General features: G+C 39.8%; 1 protein-coding gene across 5 annotated transcripts in view; it reads right to left on the bottom strand.

Annotated features, from left to right (window-relative positions):
- Nucleotides 1–24,087, bottom strand: part of UNC79 (unc-79 homolog, NALCN channel complex subunit) — a 267,633-nt gene that overhangs the window by 61,988 nt on the left and 181,558 nt on the right. For 2 of the 5 annotated variants that reach the window (XM_043922505.1, XM_043922504.1), the window contains 6 exons: nt 22,855–23,004; nt 21,055–22,272; nt 11,253–11,360; nt 7,521–7,637; nt 4,821–4,904; nt 365–467 (listed from right to left, as the gene is read on the bottom strand). In XM_043922505.1, coding sequence (XP_043778440.1) covers nt 365–467; nt 4,821–4,904; nt 7,521–7,637; nt 11,253–11,360; nt 21,055–22,272; nt 22,855–23,004 — 1,780 coding nt within the window. The remainder of the gene's footprint in view (nt 1–364; nt 468–4,820; nt 4,905–7,520; nt 7,638–11,252; nt 11,361–21,054; nt 22,273–22,854; nt 23,005–24,087) is intronic. The other 3 variants (XM_043922506.1, XM_043922507.1, XM_043922508.1) reach the window with 3 other exon arrangements.

Here is a 24,087-nt window from a genome sequence, read left to right as displayed (position 1 = left end):
GATTCAGAGAACGGATCTTGCCAGCAGGATGGGAAAAAGAATCAAGCCTCAAACTCAGTCCCATCCTAACAATTTAGAATCTCTGGTTGGGGGATTTTATTGATGTGAAGTTGTTGCTAGGAATGATCAGTAAGTGGACATCATTTGCATAAACCCAAATGAAAAAAAAAGAAAAATGCCTTGGCATAAACAAAAACTGCTCATACAATACTGCATTTCTAAAATAACAACACTCACGGCTACAACCATTTGAAGAACAAATTATGACTTAAAAGCATAGCATGCTCCTCTGATATTTTCTCACACCCATGGAGAGCCAACCCTGTAATTCTGTAAACAGTGAAGAAAATAACTGTGAGTTTACTTGTCTGTCATCACCGTCGGCTGCTCGTCTGTGAATTCTTCAGGTGCAGGCACAAACATACTCACGATGCTGGGTGCTGACAGCAGGCTGGATTTCGTGGCCCCTGGATAAATAGACAACTGGTGAATAAATGCCTGTTGCTCAGAGCCTGGAAAAGCCCTATTCTCCTCTTAGAAATCCTGCCAAGACCCCCTTCACAGGATGTGACAGGCACAGCCCAATTTCATTGTGAAAAACCATCAAGAGTGAAACACATTCAAGAAAGACTGTGATTTGTTTCGGCTTATATCATTTTAAGGGCTTCCCAGGTGGTGCTAGTGGTAAAGAACCCGCCTGCCAATGCAGGAGACATAAGAGATGTGGGTTTGATCCCTGGGGCAGGAAGATCCCTGGAGGAGGAAATGGCAATCCACTCCAGTGTTCTTTCCTGGAGAATCCATGGACAGAGGAGCCTGGTGTGCTGCAGTCCATGGGGTCATAAAGGGTCGGACACAACTGGACAACTGAACAACAACAACAAATGATTCAGAGAATTGTTATCTAAAGGAATCAACATAAAAACTTTTGGAAACTTCACCAAGTGGTCAAGGTTATTCAACCTGAGGGAGAAAAAAAATAATATCAAAGCCTTTGAAGAGTCAAGATGCTTCATACAGACTCCCTCATCTGATCAAAGGCTACAAAATCTGTTCATAAGGAGACCTTCGGATCCCAATGGCAAAGGAAATTATCTGAAAATATGTCACTTCTGAAGATCCAAAATGGAATCTGAATTTTGCTACTGTATTTATCAGCTATCTCTGATCTAACAGACTTTGCTAAGTGTACCCAATTGTATCATTAACAAAGGTCTTCAATTTTTTCACAAGGATGATGTTTTGAGTGAAAGCAACATAGTTATTACAAGCAAATGTATAAATTGATTAATAATCGAAAAGGCAAGAACTGGGCCAAGATAAAAGAAGATGTGATTGATTATTAAAACAGTTAGGTAAATAGAATGAAGAAACCAATGCTTCAAGAAATGCTTGAAGAAACCAAATGCCTGAATGCTTCAAGAAACCAAAACACAGAAGGTTCAAATCCAGTACTTCACATTTCTTGAACACTGACACTCCATATATACCAGGTGCCAAAATGCCTATGCTAAAAGTGGGAAAACTCAGCCCACAAGATACATGATGATATATATGCAGTCTTACTAGAAATGTAAGAAATTGATTTAAAAAAAAACAAAAACCAGCAACTCTGAGTCAAGGGTTTTAGAAGATTCTTGCCAATGACTATTACTTACACAGAAATCACAATGCAACTCAAAAAAACAGAGGGAAGCAAAGTCATTTAGGAGGTTTCAAACCAATCATTACCCAATATAAATGCCGAGGAATAGATATTTTTGACAGTAGCATCGTGAATTTATTTTTCCACATGACAACACAGAATGTACAATGCAATATTTATGACAGTCATTTATAAAAGCAGATAGTTTATGAGATATTGACCCCTATAGGGCAACATTAGCTGAATCAGTGGATTTCTAAATACTGCTTATGGTAAGGCAGCAAAGAGTAATATTTGCAGGTGGGCAATGCAAAAAGGAAGCCATTGAGCTCAGCTTCCTTTTGTTATAAACAAGTCACAACAAACTCTGCATTATTAAATGGAGTTCCATTATCCCCAGTTGTTAGCAACACTTCTGATACTACCACTACTGTTCATCTACGGAATGTCCAAAGTGTACTCTACATGGAATTAGGGAACAGACATAGAAGGTTCTTAGAAACTTGAATGAAAAGGAAACCTCCTACTATATGTTTGTAGGTCATGTATTAAAAATGCATTCCAATATACACTAGGGGCGGACAAGTACCATTTGGTTCTACTTATACGAGATACCTAGAATAGTCAAGTTCATAGAGTCAGAAAGTATATTAGTAGATGCCAGGGGGCAGGGTTGGGGGTAGAGGCATGGAGAGTTAGTGTTTAATGGGGAAAGAGTCTCATTTTAGGAGATGGATGATAGTGAGGGCTGCACAACAATGTGAATGTAAGCAGTGCCACTGAACTATGCAGTTAAATATGGTTAAAATAGTATGTTTTATATTATGTGACTTTTACCATAATGAAGAAAACATTTAAAAAAGACCTCAAAAAAAAAAAGAGAGAGAGAGAGGAGACCTCCTCCAAAGCCTAGCTTCAAAGTTGGACATTTTGACAAAAGTCCCTTTGGGAGTCTTGGAGAAAGTATAAAGGTGTTGGTGTGTCTCAACGTGTACATGCACACCTCAGTCCCCTAGTTACCAGTGGGTTTTTCAGTTCACCAAGAAACAGACTTTCTGTCTCTGTTCTCATTACCTCATTCCACTTTTGCTTCTACTGACTGAGTCCCTAGATCATGGCCAAGCACCAGAGTTTGTTCGACATCCCTGGCTTCTGCTCATAAAAGCTTTCCCTTTTCTCCACATCCTCTCCAGCATTTATTGTTCGTAGATTTTTTCAATTACCATTCTGACTGGTGTAAGGCAATACTTCATTGTAGTTTTGATTTGCATTTTTTTAACAAATAGTGACATGGAGCATTTTTTATGTGTCTATTGGCCAGCTGGATGTCATGTTTGGAGAAATGTCTGTGTGGGTCTTCTGCCTATTTTTTTATCGGATTATTTGTGATATTGAGCTGTATGAGCTGTTTGTATATATTAGAGATTAATCCTTTGTCAGTTGCTTCATTTGCAATTATTTTCTCCCATTACAGAAAACAGTACGGAGATTCCTTAAAAAAAAAAAAAAACAGGAATAAATCTACCATATGACCCAGGAATCCCACTACTGGGCATATACCCTAAGAAAATCACAATTCTAAAAGACACATGTACCCCAATGTTCATTGCAGCAACATTTACAATAACCAGGACATGGAAGCAGCCTAGATGTCCACTGACAGATGAAGGGATAAAGAAGATGTGACACATATATATTATGGGATATTACTCAGCCATAAAAAAGAACAAATTTGAGTCAGTCATAGTGAGAAGGATGAACCTAGAGCCTCTTATACAGAGTGAAGTAAGTCAGAAAGAGAAAAACAAGTATCAAATACTAATGCATATATATCAGATCTAGAAAAATGGTACTGGTGAACCTGGGAGAGAATAGACTTGTGGACCCAGAAGGGGAAGGTGAGGGTGGGATGAACTGAGAAAGTGTCATTGACATATACACACTATCACGTGTAAATAGATAGCTAGTAGAAACTTGCTATATAACACAGGGAGCCTAGCCTGGTGCTCTGTGATGACCTGGAGAGGTGGGATGAGGGGAGGGAAGGGAGACTCAAGAAGAAGGGGATATATATACACACACACACACACACACACACACACACACACATATTTATGAGTGATTCATGTTGTTGTATGGCAGAAACCAACACGACATGGTAAAGCAATTTTCCACCAATTAAAAAAATTTTTTAAAAAGGTTTCCCTAGGCCCATGAATGAGAAGTCTCATCTTGTTGGATACAGGGGATATGACTGCTACTCATTGCCAAATAAATCTTAGCCAAAGCCGGAGTTAAGTGTCTCCTCATTCATTCCTAAGGAGAATCAGAAGTGATATGGTCCAAAACAATAGGCCTGCTTGATTTACGGGACTAGTTAAAATATGTGGTCATAATTCTTTTTTGCTTTCTGGTTTTCACCAATGATAGGTTAACCTGCCTTCTAAATTTAAAGAAAAAAGAACAAAAGTAACAATTAACTAGACATAAGATGAATTTTAAAAATACATATTCTAGACATCTCTGGCAATCTAGTGGTTAAGATGCCATGCTTCCAATACAGGGAGTACAGGTTCGATCCCTGGTCAGGGAACTAAGATCCCACATGCCTCGCAGCATGGCCAAAAAAATTGTTTTAAATATTCTGATTATCTTAGCATAGACTTATTCTCAGCTTGCTCCTCTAATCAGCACAAAGTCAAGTGTTCATTTTGCTCAGTTTCAGATAGCTGAAAAGAAGCTGTCCATCTATGATCTCAATAATCTAGAAGGAACACAGATAAGATGAACATGCTCAGAGAAGTAGATACGGGATACTGTGGAAAACTGATAGGTATTAGGAGGAACACCAAAGGACCCAGGGCTGTGTGGTCCAGAAAAGACTGAGGAAATAAGCAACTGGTGGCTTTCTTTAAATGTCTAAAAAGTTAAATGAGAAAATCTAGACTTGCTTTGTGTGGCCCCAAGGTTTAAAACTTCACTGTCAAGAAGAGATTTTTGTCAGTCATGTTCAAAGATGGGATGTCATATGTCATACGCTCACTTCTAAGTCGTGGAAGAATTTGAGCAAAGGTTAAGTCCTCTGAATAAGAGATTTCAGCCCCTGCTGGGTGACTAGATGATTGACATACACAGTTCCTTTCACTCTTATAGTCAGATTTGTGACACAGCTCACCTCTCATTCTCAATGGCTGTCCCTCCAGGTCAGGATTTAGGCACATTGGCACATTACACTGGCGTTTCCCGGGCTGTATCTGTTCTGTGGATAAATAGAACATTTCAGTCTTCAATGTGGTCAACTGCACACAATTCACAATACAAAGAATTTAACCAATAATCTCTCGGGGCCATCTTTGGTGATTGATAGTGTTGCTTATTAACATTTATAGGAAACATTCTAGACTTTAGCATAGGGGTTGCCTGGGCTTTCCCTATAAACCTGCCATTCAAGTGCATGAAATGCAGCTGAAAGCAGGACAGCATCTGAAACCATCCCCCCAAAGTCTAGATTCTCTAATCTCCACTCCCAAAAAGCTCAAGTCCCATATCTCTTGATATGAAATGAAAGAAAAAAATGAAAGGCCAATGTCACAGCCATGAAAAAAATGTTTTATGCAAATCAATAAAAACATAGGTGATCATTTGCAGCAATGTCCAGATAGATCATCCAGAAAACATGTGGAACTGGTAGCAAGGAAATGAGAGGCGTCTGACTGAGGGCTGAGGAACAGGAATAAGGGGACAGGGGCAGATGGAGGAGCAGCACTCCAGGAGCATTTGTTTCAGGTGAAAGATGAGGCAAAGAAGCAAGCCATCAGATGTGCAAGGGTGGAGAAGTGGCAAGTACTCTGTGAATGAGCAGGTGCATGCCGCTGTAAGTTGATCATGACCAGGCTTTAGGCTGCCTTCCTCAGTGTGTCTGCAGGACCAGATGTGTTCTTTTGGAGACTAGCAGGTCACTGAATCAACATGACACTGTATGTGGTATACAGTGACATGCCACCTAACATGAAGCTCCACACTCATCAACTCTCCTCTGGCCTTGGATTTGGGGGGAACTTTTCATAATACTAATAAAAGCGAGAATATTGAGATGAAGCTCCAGGAGGACTTGGTGACTAGCGAATCAACTTGGAGGATGGAAAACAAGCCCAGGAAAACTCAGAGGAAAGAAACTCAGACAGCATGTCAATGGCAAGTATTAAATGAGAAATCAGAATGATATGAACAAGGCTGCAGTTTGGTTGAAAAGTGAAAAATTCAGTTAAATGGGTTATTTGGCATCATGTAGATTTTTTTCTAGATTAAAATTTGGAAGCGAATTTTATATCTATTTGCCTTTTTATAACTTTACAGAGTCGACCACTCCAGGTTGTAATTGTAGTCAGAATCTACAATGGTTAGCTTAGGCTGAGCTTGTTACAGAAAACAGTAGTAGCATAATAAAAAAAAAAATCTCCAGGGCCTCAGGTGCACCTATCAAAAGATAGGTGTTTAGTTATCAGAGAATGAACCGAACAAACATTTCCATTGTCAGTTCCTGACATAGCATCAGCTCAGTGAAGAGAGAAACAAGGTCCCCTCTGGTGTGAACAAAAAAGCTTCACCCAAACCCAGTGAACTCCCAAAGCTGGTTATTCAGTGTCTTTCTCCTTGTCACCCTTAACCCACTGGCTTTTGGTCATTTCATTATTCACTACCACTCATCACTAAAAGGAAGATAAAACACTATACCTTTCAAATGTTAAGAACCTTAGAAAGACCAGGAGAGTTGAAATTATCTGTTAAGTATAGGATTGGGTATGGTGTGTAAGAGTTAGTTATCTAGATTAGTTCTCTCTCTTTTTTCTTTTTTTTTTTAAAGAATAGTGAGGGAAAATAAGATGAAATCTATGTAGATATTATGGCTATGAGAAATTAACAGATCTTAATATTTTGGTCTTGTGGATACTGCAATTCCTGGTCATAAGGAAGGCTATTAAAATAATTTCACCTAACTGTAGCCAGACAGTACTAACCAAGATTTGAAAATAGTCCTATCCAAGTGCTGGCCCCCAGAGCATATCACACTAGTAAATCCTGATATTTTCATAGAGTGTGCATCTTGTGATAAGCTTTCACAAATATAATCTTGTAATCAAATGACCCATTTAATTAAAATAAGAAAAAAGGGAAAGGCACGCACTCAAAAGAGCAAAACTGCGGCAGTACTACTGGCTCGAGGAAGGAGTACATGTGCAGAACGTGGTAACAAGGTTTAGAAAATGCAGGGTGATCATAAAAATAGACATGTCATGGCAGTCAATTCTCACTTTAAAATTGAGGCTAGAGGCAGTTCCATCGTATGAGCGTGAGGGTGTGCGGCTGCAACCTGGTGACCCTGCTAACTAAAACACAGAGCTCATATTCCCAGGCCTGCCCACAGATCATGACGTCACCAAGCTGACATTGGTTATGACTGTCATCATCACTATCATTAGTCCCTGATTTTTGATACATCATCACTTATAAAACAGAGAATATTGATCATCTGGTGTTTTGTTTTCTAATTTGCAACATGAAATCATAGTTCCATACCCTCCTTTATGCATTTACATCATTTAACCCCCAAAGAAATGGCCTAAAATTATCTGGAATCTGAGTCTTAGAGGAAAAAAAATAAAAGAGTTGGACCAGCTTAGATGGAAGAACCTGTGGCTCTCGAACACTCAGAAAGTTTAAATAGACTTATTAATTACCTTAGGTTTTTAAAAAAAAATGTTTGAACCACAGAATACAAGATAAAGTCTATTCCTTCCCAAGGAAGCAGAGGGGACACAGAGAAAGTGGCATTCCCTAATCTGAGAGGTAAAACAAGAAGAAAAGCTTGACCCACCAGTGTCCCAGTTGCTGATGTTATGGGGGGCGCTAGACTGATGTTCCAGCTGTCGCTTCATTAACTGGCTCATTGTCAGAGCTCCCAGGGATCCCCTTTTCATCTGCCTATACTGAGCTATATGGAGGAAATTAGGAGATGATTACTAAGGGGAATAAATATGCACAGCACACAAAGGCTCTACACAGCCATACAGAATCTTAATTGAACCTTCATCCGCTATTTATAATCATTTAGTAAGTTGTATGCTTCTGTTCAGATGAAAAACTAAGGCACTATGCTATTGTTGGCGCCTTTCTTTACTCAATAAAGGAAGAAAGAGTGGCTATGAGCACTCATCTGTAGCCTGTAAATATTTACCCCAGTTACAACAGTATAATCTTTTCATTTACTTCTTCATTTATATACTCTTTCTTGTTCCTCAAAAGGCTCCAGATAGATACTACTACTTCTGTAAATAATTTATAGCTTAACTTTCTTTAATGGAGCTTGTGCATACATGGTTTCAGTCTCCTGATATCCCCCTGAGGTCCTGTGTGAGTGTGTGTGTGTGTGTGTGTGTGTGTGTGTATGTATATTTTGGAGTAGGATGACACACATCAACCCCAATTTTTAGAGGGAAATTGAAGCAAATGAAATTGTTACTTGGAACCAACGAGTTAATGAAGTGGTCATAAAATCAAAACGTGTTGACTCCAAAATCAATGCTGTTTTCAATCTCTATATAAGCCTCTGCTTACTGTCTGAAAAATGTGAATCAAATAACATTCCACAAGCATATTGTAGTACACATCTTTGTTTTAAATGAAATAGTGGTAACATTTTTATCTTGCAATTAGGCACTGACAGATATCCCATGATTGATATGTCAAGTACATTAAGCATTTTCAAACCAGAAAAACAGTGAAAAGCCCTTCTGCCAATAGACTGCTGAGTGAGAAAGCAATTTGTCTCCTACCCTTCTTTTCCTCTTCAAGTGGTCCCACTAATACCTGTCACCAACCCAGTGAGAAAGGAAGGGCATATCTGACAGGCCTTTTCTGCATGATCCCAAACAACTAGATATTTGAGAATTTGGGGTTATTTACTTTCTTATAAGGACAAATTCAGAAACTGAAGCTCTAAAATTTATACGGTCTAGAAGAGGATGGTAGAAACCAATAAGTCTGTATGGCCCTTAGAAAGCCTTACATGTTATATACAGGTTTCATAGTCATGGTACCAAGACAGCAACTTGGAGTGATGTGAACTCAATTATGACATTATTTTTAACGTAATTAACATGCTGCTTCATTCATGGTGGCTATGGCATGTTTAGCTACAAAATAATCAGCTGACAAACAGCAAAAGAGAGGGGTGTGATGGGAATTCTTGCGTCTTGGACTCCATGTTAACTGAATTCATGGAAATGACTATGCAAAGTAATATGAAAAATCTGATTCTTGGGGTTGACTGGTAAATTTTACAGCTTCATGATTCACCTGAAAGTGCAGCTTTGGGTAAAATTCAAAGGCAGCAATCTTTCAGAAAATTCAACAAATTTCATGTAAAATTCAAAAGTGGAAATCTTTGAGAAGATCTACCAAATTTAAAAATTAGCATCTATCAGACAAAATCAAAGAAAGATTAAAAACCTCTAGTGATAGAACAATTTCTCCAATTATCAGTTGATTTTAAAGACAGAAGAATTCCCTGAGAGTAAAAACTCTTCATGTTTAGCACAGTGTATAAAGCACCTGGCATTGTCCTCTAAGAACACACCATCAAAAACTGGTGTGTATCCAATACATGCTTTTAATGGAGAAGAGGAGAAAGGCGGAAATCTAATGATGCATTATGCTAAATCCCAAACGGCTGGATTCAATCATGATTTTGGGTCATGATTTATCTGACACATTTATTTTGTGATACATTTAGCTAGCACTGAAGTCAAACTGAGTTAGTCATCCTGACCCAATCGTACTCAACTTGGAATTCTAACTATGTAATTCACTACCTCTTTTTAGATGACTCTTGCAAATTAGGAAGAGAAGATACATTTTCATGATTTTAGTATGTGGACTTAAAAATGGGTATTTTATCATGCTTTAAAACAGATTTTTTTGTGTGTGATAAATAAGAACAATTAGGTTCAGAATGAGCCATTCGTCTTTGCTATCAAAAGGGAAAATGAATGTTACTTGAAACATTTTCTTAGAATTTTTATAATCTCCATTATAACTGAATTTAAGTTATTCTAAGGCAGCGGCTAGTCGCTAAGTTTAGTTGCTAAGTTGTGTCCAACTCTTTAAGACCCCATGGACTGTAGCCCACCAGGCTCCCCTGTCCATGGGATTTCCCAGGCAAGAATACTGGAGTGAGTTGCCATTTCCTTCTCCAGGGGATCTTCCCAACACAGGGAAAACCAGGTCTCCTGCACTGCAGACGGATTCTTTACCGACTAAGCCACCGGGGAAGCTCTAAGCTGTGTTCCATACTAAAAAATACCATGAACTTGAAAAATCAAACAGACCTAGCATCAATTCCTATCTCTATCACTTAATAGCTGTGCAAATTTAGACAAGTCACTTAGCCTCTCTGAACCTCTGTTTCCTAGTCTATAAAACTGGGTCAATACTATCTGTCATACAGTACCAAAGGGAGGACTTAATAGACTAACAATGTGTATAAACCATTTAGCACAGTGCCTGGAACATGGTAATTGGTAGCTATTATTGCTATTTATGTCTGTAAATGCTTGAAGAACAGGTTATATCTTATTTATTCACCTTTGATCATCAGTGCCAAGCATCATGCCTGGCACTCAGCAAACTCTTAATAAATAGTTGCTGAATGAATGAAAGCATGAATAAATGAATGATGAAGGTGATGTTGTTCCATACTACCAGTCCAACATTTAAGTTAAGATCTTTATCTGGTTTTCAAGATCATCTTTACTTCAAAAGATGGTCAAACGAAAATTCACTAGCCTTGAGGCAGCATCCACATGGAACACAAAATATATCAGCACATGTGACGAGGGTCTGCGGAAATTACAGGTCTGTTTGTATCTTTCTATCTCTGAGAATTTCCCATACTAAAATCTCTTAATTGACTCCACTGAGCCAGATGGACACCCTTATTTTCAAACCTCAGTAGAATGCAAGCTCCTCATGGGGAAAATCTAGGACCCAACAACACAGGACAGTTTCAAAATAGTTGCCTCCTATAGATCCAGTAAAGTTTCATGCCAATTTAATTTTCTGATCCTAGAGGGCTACATTCAGAAATAACTTTGGAATCATGATATATCTGATACATTTATTTGATGACAACTTAGAGAAAATTTTTGTCAATGATGGAGGTGATTCAAATTAAACAAAGGTGCTTCATGTAAAAATTCTGTCACAGACGGTGTTTTTCACTTGTCCCAAAACCAGTTCCACGTCTTGTGTTTAATCCAGTCATATATAATACTTATTTTACTGAATTATGAAATGCAGTGATTATTCCATAACAAATTAGGATTCTTGGCCTATCATTAACCATACTGATTTATCAAACACTTGAGATGCTGACAAAAGTGGACCTCTATCTCATAGTCTCTGAGAACACACAACATAGCATTACCTAGGAAGCTAACACAAACGTTAAAGAAAAAAACAATACCAAGACTGTGAAATTGAAAACAAGGCAGCAGATAATGTTCTACAGTCGATGGACAAGTGAAACGATCATCAAAGGAAACCTTACTTGATATTGAGGAATGGCTGCTCGTCTCTGGCACACCCGCGTCCAGTGTAGGGGCAGACGAGGATTCTCGCGGCATTTCCAAAGTTGAAAGTCCTTTAGTAGCAGGATCTACCAACAAAAATATTATTTAGGATTCAGGACACTGACTAAAAGCAAGTTTGGGAAACTTTTCCATATATTCTCCCCTCTTGCCCAATACTCCCATTGAAATCATTACACACTTTCTGGCCCTACTAATGACTTTACTGGAACCTCATACACACTGACTTCAAAGTTCCACGGAGAGTTGCTTCCACATTACACTCTGCATGTGTCTATATGCCTCTCAGAGATTAACAACAGCACAGTTACAAAGCTAGGGCTTGGCACGCTCACATCACATATTCCCACACCTTTCAAGAACTGGATATCTTTTCATACAAATCCCAAAGACACTTACAGGTAATCCACCTGTTTCATGTTACCACTTCACCTTTGTCTATCACTTACATCTCAATTTGTACAGATAATTCCTCCTCCAAAAGGGCAAGCAGGATCCCCACACCCACATTCAAACAAAAAACTGGATCATGTGTATGTAATCCCAGAGTACCCTGTCCTAACCTTTACCAAAATTAACACACTAAAATGCAAGTGTCTATTTACCTGTCCATAACATCTGCTAGCTGCTCAGTCGTGTCCAACTCTTTGCAATTCCATGGACTGTAGCCTGTCAGGCTCCTCTGTCCATAGGATTTTCCAGGCCACCATACCAGAGTGGGTTTCCTTCTCCAAGGGATCTTCCCGACCCAGGGATTGAACCCATGTCTCCTGTGTTTCCTGCATTGCAGGCAGATTCTTTACCCACTGAGCCATTGGGGAAGCATGCAAAGATGGGTCAATAAAGGACAGAAATGGTATGGACCTAACAGAAGCAGAAGATATTAAGAAGAGGTGGCAAGAATACACAGAAGAATTGTACAAAAAAGATCTTCATGACCCAGATAATCACAGTGGTGTGATCACTCACCTAGAGTCAGATATCCTGGAATGTGAAGTCAAATGGGCCTTAGAAAGCATCACTATGAACAAAGCTAGTGGAGGTGATGGAATTCCAGTTGAGCTATTTCAAATCTTGAAAGATGATGCTGTTAAAGTGCTGCACTCAATATGTCAGCAAATTCGGAAAACTCAACAGTGGCCACAGGACTGGAAAAGGTCAGTTTTCTTTCCAATCCTAAAGAAAGGCATTCCCAAAGAATGCTCAAACTATCACACAATTGCACTCATCTCACACGCTGGTAAAGTAATGCTTAAAGTTCTCCAAGCCAGGCTTTAGCAATACGTGAACCGAGAACATCCAGATGTTCAAGCTGGTTTTAGAAAAGGCAGAGGAACCAGAGATCAAATTGCCAACATCCGCTGGATCATCGAAAAAGCAAGAGAGTTCCAGAAAAACATCTATTTCTGCTTTATTGACTATGCCAAAGCCTTGACTGTGTGGACCACAATAAACTGTGGAAAATTCTGAAAGAGATGGGAATACCAGACCACCTGACCTGCCCCTTGAGAAACCAGTATGCAGGTCAGGAAGCAACAGTTAGAACTGGACATGGAACAACAGACTGGTTCCAAATAGGAAAAGGAGTATGTCAAGGCTGTGTATTGTCACCCTGCTTATTTCACTTATATGCAGAGTACATCATGAGAAATGCTGGGCTGGAAGAAGCACAAACTGGAATCAAGATTGCCAGGAGAAATATCAATAACCTCAGATATGCAGATGACACCACCCTTATGGCAGAAAGTGAAGAGGAACTAAAAAGCCTAAAAGCCTCTTGATGAAAATGAAAGAGGAGAGTGAAAAAGTTGGCTTAAAGTTCAACATTCAGAAAACTAAAATCATGGCATCTGGTCCCATCAATTCATGGGAAATAGATGGGGAAACAGTGGAAATAGTGTCAGACTTTATTTTTTGGGGCTCCAAAATCACTGCAGATGGTGATTGCAACCGTGAAATTAAAAGACACTTACTCCTTGGAAGGAAAGTGATGACCAACCTAGATAGCACATTAAAAAGCAGAGCCATTACTTTGTCAACAAAGGTCCGTCTAGTCAAGGCCCAGTGGTCATGTATGGATGTGAGAGTTGGACTGTGAAGAAAGCTGAGCGCCGAAAAACTGATGCTTTTGAACTGTGGTGTTGGAGAAGACTCTTGAGAGTCCCTTAGACTGCAAGGAGATCCAAGCAGTCCATCCTAAAGGAGATAAGTCCTGGGTGTTCATTGGAAGGACTGATGCTAAAGCTGAAACTCCAATACTTTGGCCACCTCATATGAAGATTTGACTCACTGGAAAAGACCTTGATCCTGGGAGGGATTGGGGGCAGGATGAGAAGGGGACGACAGAGGATGAGATGGCTGGATGGCATCACCGACTCGATGGACATGAGTTTGAGTAAACTCCGGGAGTTGGTGATGGACAGGGAGGCCTGGTGTGCTGCAATTCATGGGATCACAAAGAGTTGGACACGACTGAGCGACTGAACTGACTGAACCGAACTGAACCTCTGCTAAACCATAACTAATTTAAAAGCAGGGACTGTATCTAAGTCAGAATAATTACTTACTAGTAACTCAGATTTTTCTATTTTGTTAGAAAATAAAATAAAATTTTATTATATTCTATTTTATTAGTTGAGCAAGAAACAGACTGCATCATTTGTTTCTGCTATTGACAAAAGTATCTAAGCTGAAATATTTTCTGCAAAATAATACTGTCTTTTTCATCTGTGCATAATGAGAAACAAGCTGTCCCACATTATTCTAGGTGAAGATGACTCTTTAAAGTTTTTTAAAAGTTCAATAGTTTATGACAGCAAACCGCTAAAATTCTTTATAAGCCTCCTTGCCATCTTAAGCAATACTCTCTATATATTGAACTCAATGGGCAGTCTGGAATTACCACTAGGGCTTCCATGATTACAACATGTCCACCCTAAAAGACCTCAAATTCATAAGCTTCATGACAACTGTCTCCTCCTCTGCAATATATTACCAATTGTTTGTTCTTGCCCCAGAGCAAGTCACCATACATTCACACACACATACAATGTAAGCATCCTGACGCTGTTCGATTGGGTGATTATTAAACTGTCGGAAATGAAAGTAAAATACATCCTAGGTTGGGGTTGAGGAGAAAAGCTTTTAAATTGATTTGGGAACATCTATTTTTCATTCTCAGAGGTCTTTCTGAATAGATATGATTGTCAGGTAAGAAATTTCTTGATAACAAAAAAGTATAATTGTTACAATGTTTCCCAAACTCTCCTATATAAAGTATAAAATTACTATTCATTTTAAATTCCTTAGTCATTAAGATATTGAAGATTAGGTTATTGTTTTTCTCCTAGGTATTTTCCACAAACCACTAGTTAAAAACAAGCACAATTACGTCTCTTACTCTTATTTGTCTCTATATTTGCTGCTAGAATGCCATAAATAATAATAGTAACAGTAGCTTCCCAGGTGGCACAGGGGTTAAGAATATGCCTGATGATGCAGAAGATGCAAGAGATACAGGTTCGATCCCTGAATCAGGAAGATCCCCTGGAGAAGGAAATGGCAACCCCCTCCAGTATTCTCGCCTGAAAAATTCCATGCACAGAGGAGCCTGGCAGGCTACAGTCCATGGGGTCGCAAAGAGGTGGACACAATTGAGCACACACACACACGGCATAATAACCTTACCAGTGATGCAGAATGAGAAAGCTTAAAAGCAAGAATTCTTTGATATATTATTGAGACTTTTAGAGTTTGGATATGCTTATTAAAATCATTGGTATCTTTAGTTTCAAAGAAGCATCATTACTGTAAGACAGTTATTAATAATCATTAGTGTATGAAGATTCTTTGAGCCAGGAAATTTTTGCTCAGTCTTAAATCATTATGGGACTGACAGAAAATCAGTCCTCTTAAGGCCTTTATGAAGCCTTCCATCTATATATAATTTGACAACAAATATTTGAATAGAGCTATACACTTAGCTGAAAATTTTTCTATTCAATTTTTCATACTGATGTGAATAAAATATCATATTATTGATTCATTCATTCATCAAATATTTGCCAGCTCTCTACTAGGCACTTGGGATATAAACAAAGAACAAACCATAGAAAATTCCTTGCCTTTGGAACTTTCATTTTAGTGGGGAAAACAGACAATAATTAACATATATAAAAGTAAATAAATTATTATATGTTAGGAGAGTAAGTCTTTGCAGAAGAGAAAGTGATTCTAAGATGCCAGGTAGGGATGGAAGGGCCTCATTGGGAACCTGATGTTTGGTCAGAGAATTAAGCAAAATGAGAGAAAGAGTCAGGCATTTTCGGGTATCTAGGGAAGACAGTTTCAGGCTGAGGGATCAGCCAGTGTGAAAGCCTCAAGATAGGAAAATAAAAGGAATGTTCAATAAATGGCAGGAGCCACTGGGGCTGAATAGAAGAAATATGGAGAGAATCATGCAAAAATGAAGTCAGAGAACTAATTAATTGAAAAATGAAGTCAGAGAACTAATGAGAATTAAGACACACACGATTCCAGCCATATAAAGGACTTGAATTTTTAATATGATCGAAATGAGAGTCAGTGGAGGAATTTAAGCAGAGTAAAGGTTAAAAATTTACTTTTTATTCAGTAAAAACAGAGTAAAAAACATGAGATTTCATGTTTTTAAGATCACTGTGGTTGCTATGCTGAGAAGATACGAAGGCAAAAGGGAAGAAGGCAGGAGCCCAGCTAGGAAGCTATAGCAGTTGATCCTGATAAGAAATGTTAATAGTTCAGACCAAAGTGGAAGCACCGGAGACAGTGAGAAAGGGCCAGATTCTGGGTAGATTTTACAAGGTAGATTAAAGTGGCCAGATAAGAGAGGACACCCAGTTAAATTTTAATTTTAGATAAACAACAGATCATTTTTTGAGTATGAGTATGTCTCATGCAATACTTGGCAGATACGGCCCCAATTCTTCACTCCTCTCTGAGTCAATGACCTCTGCCCTGTAACTTAGAAGTTCCTCCCATTGAAGAGGCAGAATATATTTCTCTTCTTGACTTTGGTCCATCCAGGTGATTTGCTTTGACTCATGGAATGTGTGCAGGGATAATACAACCAAAGGTTTAGAGAGCTCTTATGCAATTGGGCTTGCTCTCAAGCCTCTTCCATTACCATAAAAAAAATATTTCCAGCCTTCAAGGGTACCAGGAGGAGGCTGGCCACCCAGTCCAGCTTAGGTTAGCTGATCCACAGATAATCAATAGCCCTTGAATTGAAGAAATGCATATTGTTAAATGTTGCTGGTATTTGTATGAATATTTGTTATGCAGCATTATTCCAGGAGCAGGTACCTAATGGAGTTGCCTCAGCATACAGAAAATATGGAAAACCATAAGACTAGATGAGATTGCCACCACTAGATGAGATCACCAATACCAGTGTAGGCAGAACTGAGAAAAGGACCAAGGAGAAAGACCCTAGGCAATTCCCTCATTAGGGTGATAAGGAGGAATTGAAAAAACAGATTGAGAAGGAATGACCATTGAATATGCAGAAAACCAAGAGAATGTGTATCCTAGAAGCCAAGTGAAATGAAAGTGAGAAACTTTGTGAACTACTGAGTCAGAAGATAATACCTAAGAAGTGACCATTGGATTTAACAGTGGAAGCCACAGGTGACCTTGACAAGTGACATTTGAGTGAACTCTGGAAGCTTCATAGGAATGAAACTGGAGATAGTGATATTATAGATATCTCCTTTAAAAGTATTGCTAAGACCTAGAGGGTATTAAGGGACTTCCCTGGGAGCTCAGATGGTAAAGAATCTGCCTGCAATGCAGGACACTGGGGTTCAATCCCTGGGTGGGGAAGATCCCCTGGAGAAACAAACGGCAACCCACTGCAGTATTCTTGCCTGAAGAATTCCATGGACAGAGAAGCCTGGAGGGCTACAGTCCATGGGGTTGCAAAGAGTTGGACACGACTGAGCAACTTTCACTCACACTGACTCAGAGAGTATTATGCTAAGTGAAGTAAATCAGACAGAGAAAAACAAATATTATATGATTTCACCTATATGTGGATTCTTAAAAACAAAACAAATGAACAAATAAAACAGAAGCAGGTTCACCGATACAGGGAACAAACTGGTGGTCGCCAGAAAGGAGGGGGATGGAGATATGCACAAAATAAGTAAAGAGGATTAAGAGGCACAGGCTTAAGTGATAAAACGAGTCACAGGATAATATACAGAATAGGGAATATAGTCAACAACATTGTTTTACTGTAAATGGTGACAGATGGTAACTAAACTTATCATGGTGATCACTGTAACGCACTATGTAAATGTCAAATTGCTATGTTGTACACCTGAAATGAATATAATATTGTGTATCAATTTTACATCAGTAAAAAAGGGGGGAAAGTTTTGCTAAAAGGGAGAAAGCAAAATGAAATAACGATTGGGAGAATTGGGATCAGGAATTTTTCTTAAGAGACATAAATGAGATGACGTTTGCATCTCAAGTCAAACGTATCTTAGAAAAAACTAAGGGAAGAGCAAGAGGGGAGAATTTCCGGGTCTACATTCTTGAGTAAGTAAGAGAGACGGAACTGAATCCACATGCAGAAAGGCTGACTTCAGACCAAAGCACAGTTCACCTGTAGCTGGGCAGCCCAGGTGTACGAGTGTAGACGACAGAAGGGAGGCAGATAATGGGGGAGAAGGATGTGGAAATCCCTCCTGATTAGGTCAAATAGGAAGAGACATGAAAGCTTGAAAGGAAAAGCAGCTATGTCAGGAGGATGGAAACGTAAATGGATGAGGGATATACGATGTGATTGCCAAGTAGCTTAAAGGACCTAGTTGATGTTTGTAGTCATGAATTTAAAATGAGATCAGTCAATACTATTACATGTTTTCCTCCAGTCACACTCATCTGATAGATACAGGTGCTGGTAGATGGAAAGACAGATTTGACAAGGGTTGTGTTTAGCCAAGCAAGTCTGAAAAAAGCAAAGGTCAGGGATGATGGAGGCAGGGAGGGATTATAATAATCGACTCGAGAAGAAAAGACATGAAGTAGGGGAGGGATAGTGAAAGGCAACAGGATCAATACAGTGCTATCCAGAGAGAAAGGAAATGGTAATCAGAGAATGGGAGACATTGGACTGACATCATGGACAGTCTGCAGCTACTGATAATAACAAGTTCTGTGATATGATCATGGGAATGAGTGAGCAACGGTGGAAGATGAAAAACAGTCTCTGGAGAAGATGAATTCAAGGAGCTGAGAAGCCAGGGTGTCAGAAGACACTGTACTAAGACTCTGTACTCTCTGTACTAATATTGAAATCAACGAGAATTGAGACAGGAATAGTTTAGGAAAGAGTAAAAATGAGCCCAATGTTAAAATTGTCAATCAGTGAGAAAGTTGGGGGTAAATAATGTGAGATTCAGAGCTGAGTGTTTTTAGAGACACCGTGGAAATAGTCTGAAAGGGGAAATGATGAGCAAGGAAGGTGTCCACACCTTGGCCCTAGCCTAAGGCATAGTATCTTCAGGGAAGAGCTGGACTTTCATTTGACTAGGAAGGTAAAGGAAAACAACAGAGAGAGCATATAATGGATTTTGCTCATGAAGCACGATGCATTTCTGATGGAGGAAAAGTTTCAGGAGTTGGGATAAGATAGAAGAAAGGTGCTGGACAGGACATGCGCAAGGCCTCATGGAAACGGGAGTGAGAGAGAAAAAGGGAGATCTGGGGCTTCTTGCAGGGACTGACATGAACAGAGGGAAAGTACACAATGCCATGAGACCTGATAGCCTCAAGGTGATTTGCAACAGCAAGGCTGTAGGTCTGGTCTCCCTTGACTACCACTGAGAGAGGCAAGAAGGTCTGAGGGAGCCTGAGTCTTACTCTGAGCATGTGAGCCTCCTTCCAACCCCCAGCAAGGAAGGGGTGATCTGTGGGACACTATACAGATATAAAATTATTATGATAGTATAATCTATACTATGAAAACTTTAAATGTATGTCATCATAATTGTCAGATACTTCCCTTCTTATTCTGGTAACAAATATATTAATTTAATACCAATCTCCTTCTTGGCAGCCTGGGGAACAATCTGACCTAAGGATGAATAAAGAAGGCAAACACACAGATACATGAAAACATACATAAGGCAACCTATATACAACCTATATATCATATATACCCACCCAGGAGACCTCATATAGTTTCTTATATACCCACCCTATAGACCTTAAATGGTTTCTTATATACCCATACATAGACCTTATGTGTTTAATCACTCAGTTGTGTCCAACTCTTTGCAACCCCACGGACTGTAGCCTGCCAGGCTCCTCTGTCCATGGGGATTCTCCAGGCAAGAATACTGGAATGGGTTGCCATACCCTCATAGACTTTATAAGGTTCTTTATACATCCACCTGTAGACCTCCATAGTTTCTATAATAGGTCAGTGCTTTCCTCCATCTATATGCAAAAATTTTCTTGGCTCCAAATAATAAAAAGGTGTCCCAGTTTCCTTAGAAACACGCTTAAACTTTCTTGTTATCATGAGAATCTTTTTCTTCCCCCCCTGCCCTGCTGGAGCATGACCTTTTCCAACTACATTCATGTTCATTCAACAGATTTTTACAGGGCACCTTTGAGATTACACAGCTCTGTCTCATGAGGCAGAGAACTGCTGGAAACCTCAGGAAATGCCCGGAACAAATAAAAAGGCCAAGCCTATTCTCTCGGGAGCTGCTTTTATTGTGGAGTGAGGGAGAAGTGATGTGCGACCCAGCGCGGGGCACATCACCTCCTCAGGGTCGGTGTCCTCCTGTAGGAAATGAGGGGTGATTAGATGTCCCCAAGACTTTTGCCAGTGCCCAATGTCTTTCAGTCTATGAATCTACTAAAATAATCATCCCAGACCAATTCCTATTTTTTCTGAAGATTCCTATTCTATTTTTTTTAAAGATATGAGCTGAGAAATTAAGAGACATTCTGATCAGTATTATGATAACAGAGCAGAGGACTGTGTTTTAGGATGAGCTGGATTATCAACTTGTCACTTTTTCAAGTTAATCCCTCTTAGAATCAGTGCCTCCAAAGAAACACAAGCCGTGGCATTTGAGGCAAGAAGATCTAGTTCTCTGGCAGCTTCACTATCAACTGGTGACCATGGATTAGAGTGGGGTGTAACTGGGCTCATTTTGGTTCCCAAGGGCACACCATGTCTGCCAGGCTGCTGATATTTGGTTAGAATATGTAATCAGCTATAGACCCTAAATGATTTTACAATCAATTCTCAATCATTCCAAGTACTCTTTGCTTTATTTTAGCCCTTTCTGTTTGTTCCTCCTTTGGTCTGTATCATAATTCACTGAAGTACAGCAAGGAAAAAAAAGAAAGCAAAAAGAGTTCAATTAATGACTTTTGCTGTTTGAGGAAAACAAAAATGATATTTGGAATTCTTGATATTAATTTATCATTGCCTCTTGTTGCCAAGGGTGATCAAGAATTGACTATAGAGTTGAGGAACAACCAATACAGAAACATTTATGGAGCCAACAGAACCACATCTGAATCCAACACGCTGCAGTAAGCAGGAAGGGTTCAGAGTGATAATGAAGCAATGATAACGTCATCCCCTGACATTTTAAGGCAGAGAGTCTGATGCATACTTAGTGCCAAGACCCTCACAAGTAAGAGGCACAAACTTGAACATACGGCTGGGAGAAAGAAGGAGGCGCTCACCTGGATCTTTCTGATCACCCAGTTTGTCTAGAATGTTGAAGGAAATGTCAAGGTACTCTCTCTGGATGGCACTGACCGCAATCTTCCTCTGTTTCCTCTGCCGGGGGACAATCTGAATCTTAAATTCCGACTCCTCGGCTCCCTCCTCATCTGCCTTCCTCTCGGGGTTCTGTTCCGTGTCTGATTCAGCGACGGCGTTGGGCTTCTCACCCTCCATCGGGTTCTCTGAATCTTCAGGGACCTTGAGGAGGACAGTTTTTGTCCCTGAACTTGGCATCAGCCCGCCAGGCTTCTCCTCCTCGGGGCTGGGCTCAGCGTTATCGTCCAGTGACGTCTCGGGGAGGGCAAAAGACTTCTGAAGGAGGTCTCGTTTTTGCTTCAGCGTGAGCGGGCTGCCATAGGAAAACTCTTGCAGCTCCTCCGGCTTGACTAGCTCTTCAGAGTCTGTGGGGTCTTCCAGAGCTATGAGAGACGCGCCCTTGTCACCCGCGGACTGGTTATTTCCTGAGTCCTTAGAAGAAAAGTCTTTGGAACAATCCTCCACGCTCACTTGCACGAGGGGCGTTGTACTGAGGCTGAGGCCAGAGGGGTGTCCGGGGACGGAGGGGAAAGAGGCGGCGTTCTGACCAGAGGCGCCCTCGTTCCCTTGGTCCATGGTCTCCTCTTCATCACTCTCCACTATTCGCAGAGGGGGAAGAGGTTCAAACACAAGCGAGTCGCTATCCGACGTTGAGCGCAAAGAGTGTTTCTCAGGCCCGGATGTTGAATCTGAGGACAAGTCAATCAGATCTAAATCCTCTTTGGGGGCAGGCTTTATTGGGGAATCAACTTTCACCTCAAATGCCTCCATGCAATTTAACCTAACTTCCGGTATCACCGGCCTCCGAGATTCTTGAAAACCCTCCACAGCTAGGTTCTCGGGGATATCGGCACTGTCGGGCCTTGTAGCGGAATTCTGTCTAGATCGTCCGTGGTCATGCTGTCTTTGCATAAAATAAGCAGCTTGGGCAGAAGGCTTGTCTATGTCACAGCGGTCTATGCAGGACTTCCTACGGTGCTCGTCTAACGTAAATAAGAGGGAGTCTGCGTTTCCTATATCAAGAGACTTTTGTTTTAAAGAGCGCAGCTTTTTCTTCTGAATGCTTTCTTCTCTCACACACTGTAGAATGTTGTCTTGTAATGCACTCGTGTCTCTATACTCAGCCAGTTCTATTTCACCTGATTAAAACAGAAAAAGCTAGTACTATTTTACTTGGAGATTTCAACTTTCTTTTCCCCTCATACTTGGGCATACAATTGGCATCAATAATAATCACAACCCCAGCTCCACCAAAAGGGAAAACTGACTTTCTGGCCAAGTTTTCATCAGGTTCATTCTAATTTCAAAAACCAGAAAACTTTGGAATGAAAGAACCCCCAAATGGCAGTTTAAGATCTTATTTCCAAAATCAGGCTTCAGGATAATCCCTCAGCTCTATTCATTTGTGTGCGGGAGAGGGGATCGCTTTTGGCTGAGGTCGATCTAGAAAACTGTATTCAAATTGTGTGGAAGGGAAGCAAACATTTCGCAACAAATCAAATCAAGCAATGGCCCTCTAAGACAATCATGATGTTAATGATGTATCTGTCAATTCACGTATATATATAAGTGTGTATATATATATACTGGTTATGCATACATATATATAAAATCAACAGTATTAAAATGTGTAGTAACATAATAAAATTAAGATTTCACCCCAAACAAATGGTAGAGTACAACATTTCTGCATAAAATTACTAAGAGGAAAAAATTCATACTTCTCTGAACATTCATCTCAACCGGCTGATATTTCACCATTTTGCTGCCGCCTATCCTTTTCAATCTTGCAAAAAAAGTTTGAGACTCTTTATTGCAGGGTCCAGTAGGTGTATCATGAATATCAGATTCATCAAAAACACTATCTTCTTCTAATTGGGGAGAGAAAGTCAAAATTACACTTAAGAGGTTATTCTCTCTTAGGCTGTGTCTACACAAGCATTTCAACAAAAGCATCATGGAACACAGTCTGGGGTGGTTCCTACACCAGCCCAAGTCTAGCCCAGCTGGGCATTTTATTCAGGCATCAAATTATTCATAAGTTGAGCGGAACAAACTGTTACAAGTTTGCCCCTCAATTTCCATGTCACAAAGGGCAGCATTTTCAAAAGAGGCATCTCAATATTCCAATAGAGCCTTCATGGGGAACCTTTTCAATGCACTTAATAATCAGATAACCAATACATGTCAGGAATCTGGGACACTCCTGAAATGTGCCTGCTTTGGGTGAATTTTCAGGCTAATTTGGCAAAAGAAAATTAAACAAAATGAGTAGATCTTGCCCCTTCCACAAATACATGCCTTCCTGGGATCTGAGAACTGGCATAGACACAGCCTAACAGTACATGCACCTTATACTTTGTGAATGCAAAATACTGTACTCTACACTTGATAATGAAACACATGACACACAGAAAAAGCTTAGAAAAGCCACTGGTCATCTCAAAAGCTTCACAAATGATTATGGACTGAAAGGGTAAACAAAGGAAAAAGTAAACAGAAAATAACATTTCCCCACTAAAGTAAGACTCTTCTCTAGTTTGCCATGGGCAGCTTTTATGAATCCCAGAAAGAATCTTTGACTGTTATGGTCCTGAGGCTCCATAAACAAACTGGTCACTTAGAGTCCTAGCAAGCTTGTTTCTATGTCCTTTTGTACCCCCATTTGGCCACTTTTAAGTCAAAGAGAAACCCCAAAACACATTAATGAGGAAAAGGTTATTATATTGCAACCCACAAAATTCCCTTAATAAATTTTCTTCTTTCTTCCTTTGAAAAGGCCAAAGCCATGTACAAAACAGCAAGAGAAGAGGCTACAAAAACACATTAACACCACAGTGAATGGAATTAACCTACTATTCAAGCTGAACATCATTGAAATCATGGTGTTTGGCCTATATTTATATCTACCTGTATACAAAATGATTATGATTATTTAAGATTCTCTGAGTATA

Source organism: Cervus elaphus, chromosome 13 (genome assembly GCF_910594005.1).
Source record: "Cervus elaphus chromosome 13, mCerEla1.1, whole genome shotgun sequence".
NCBI classification, from domain to species: Eukaryota; Metazoa; Chordata; class Mammalia; order Artiodactyla; family Cervidae; genus Cervus; species Cervus elaphus.
This window is presented reverse-complemented; position numbering and strand designations above follow the sequence as displayed.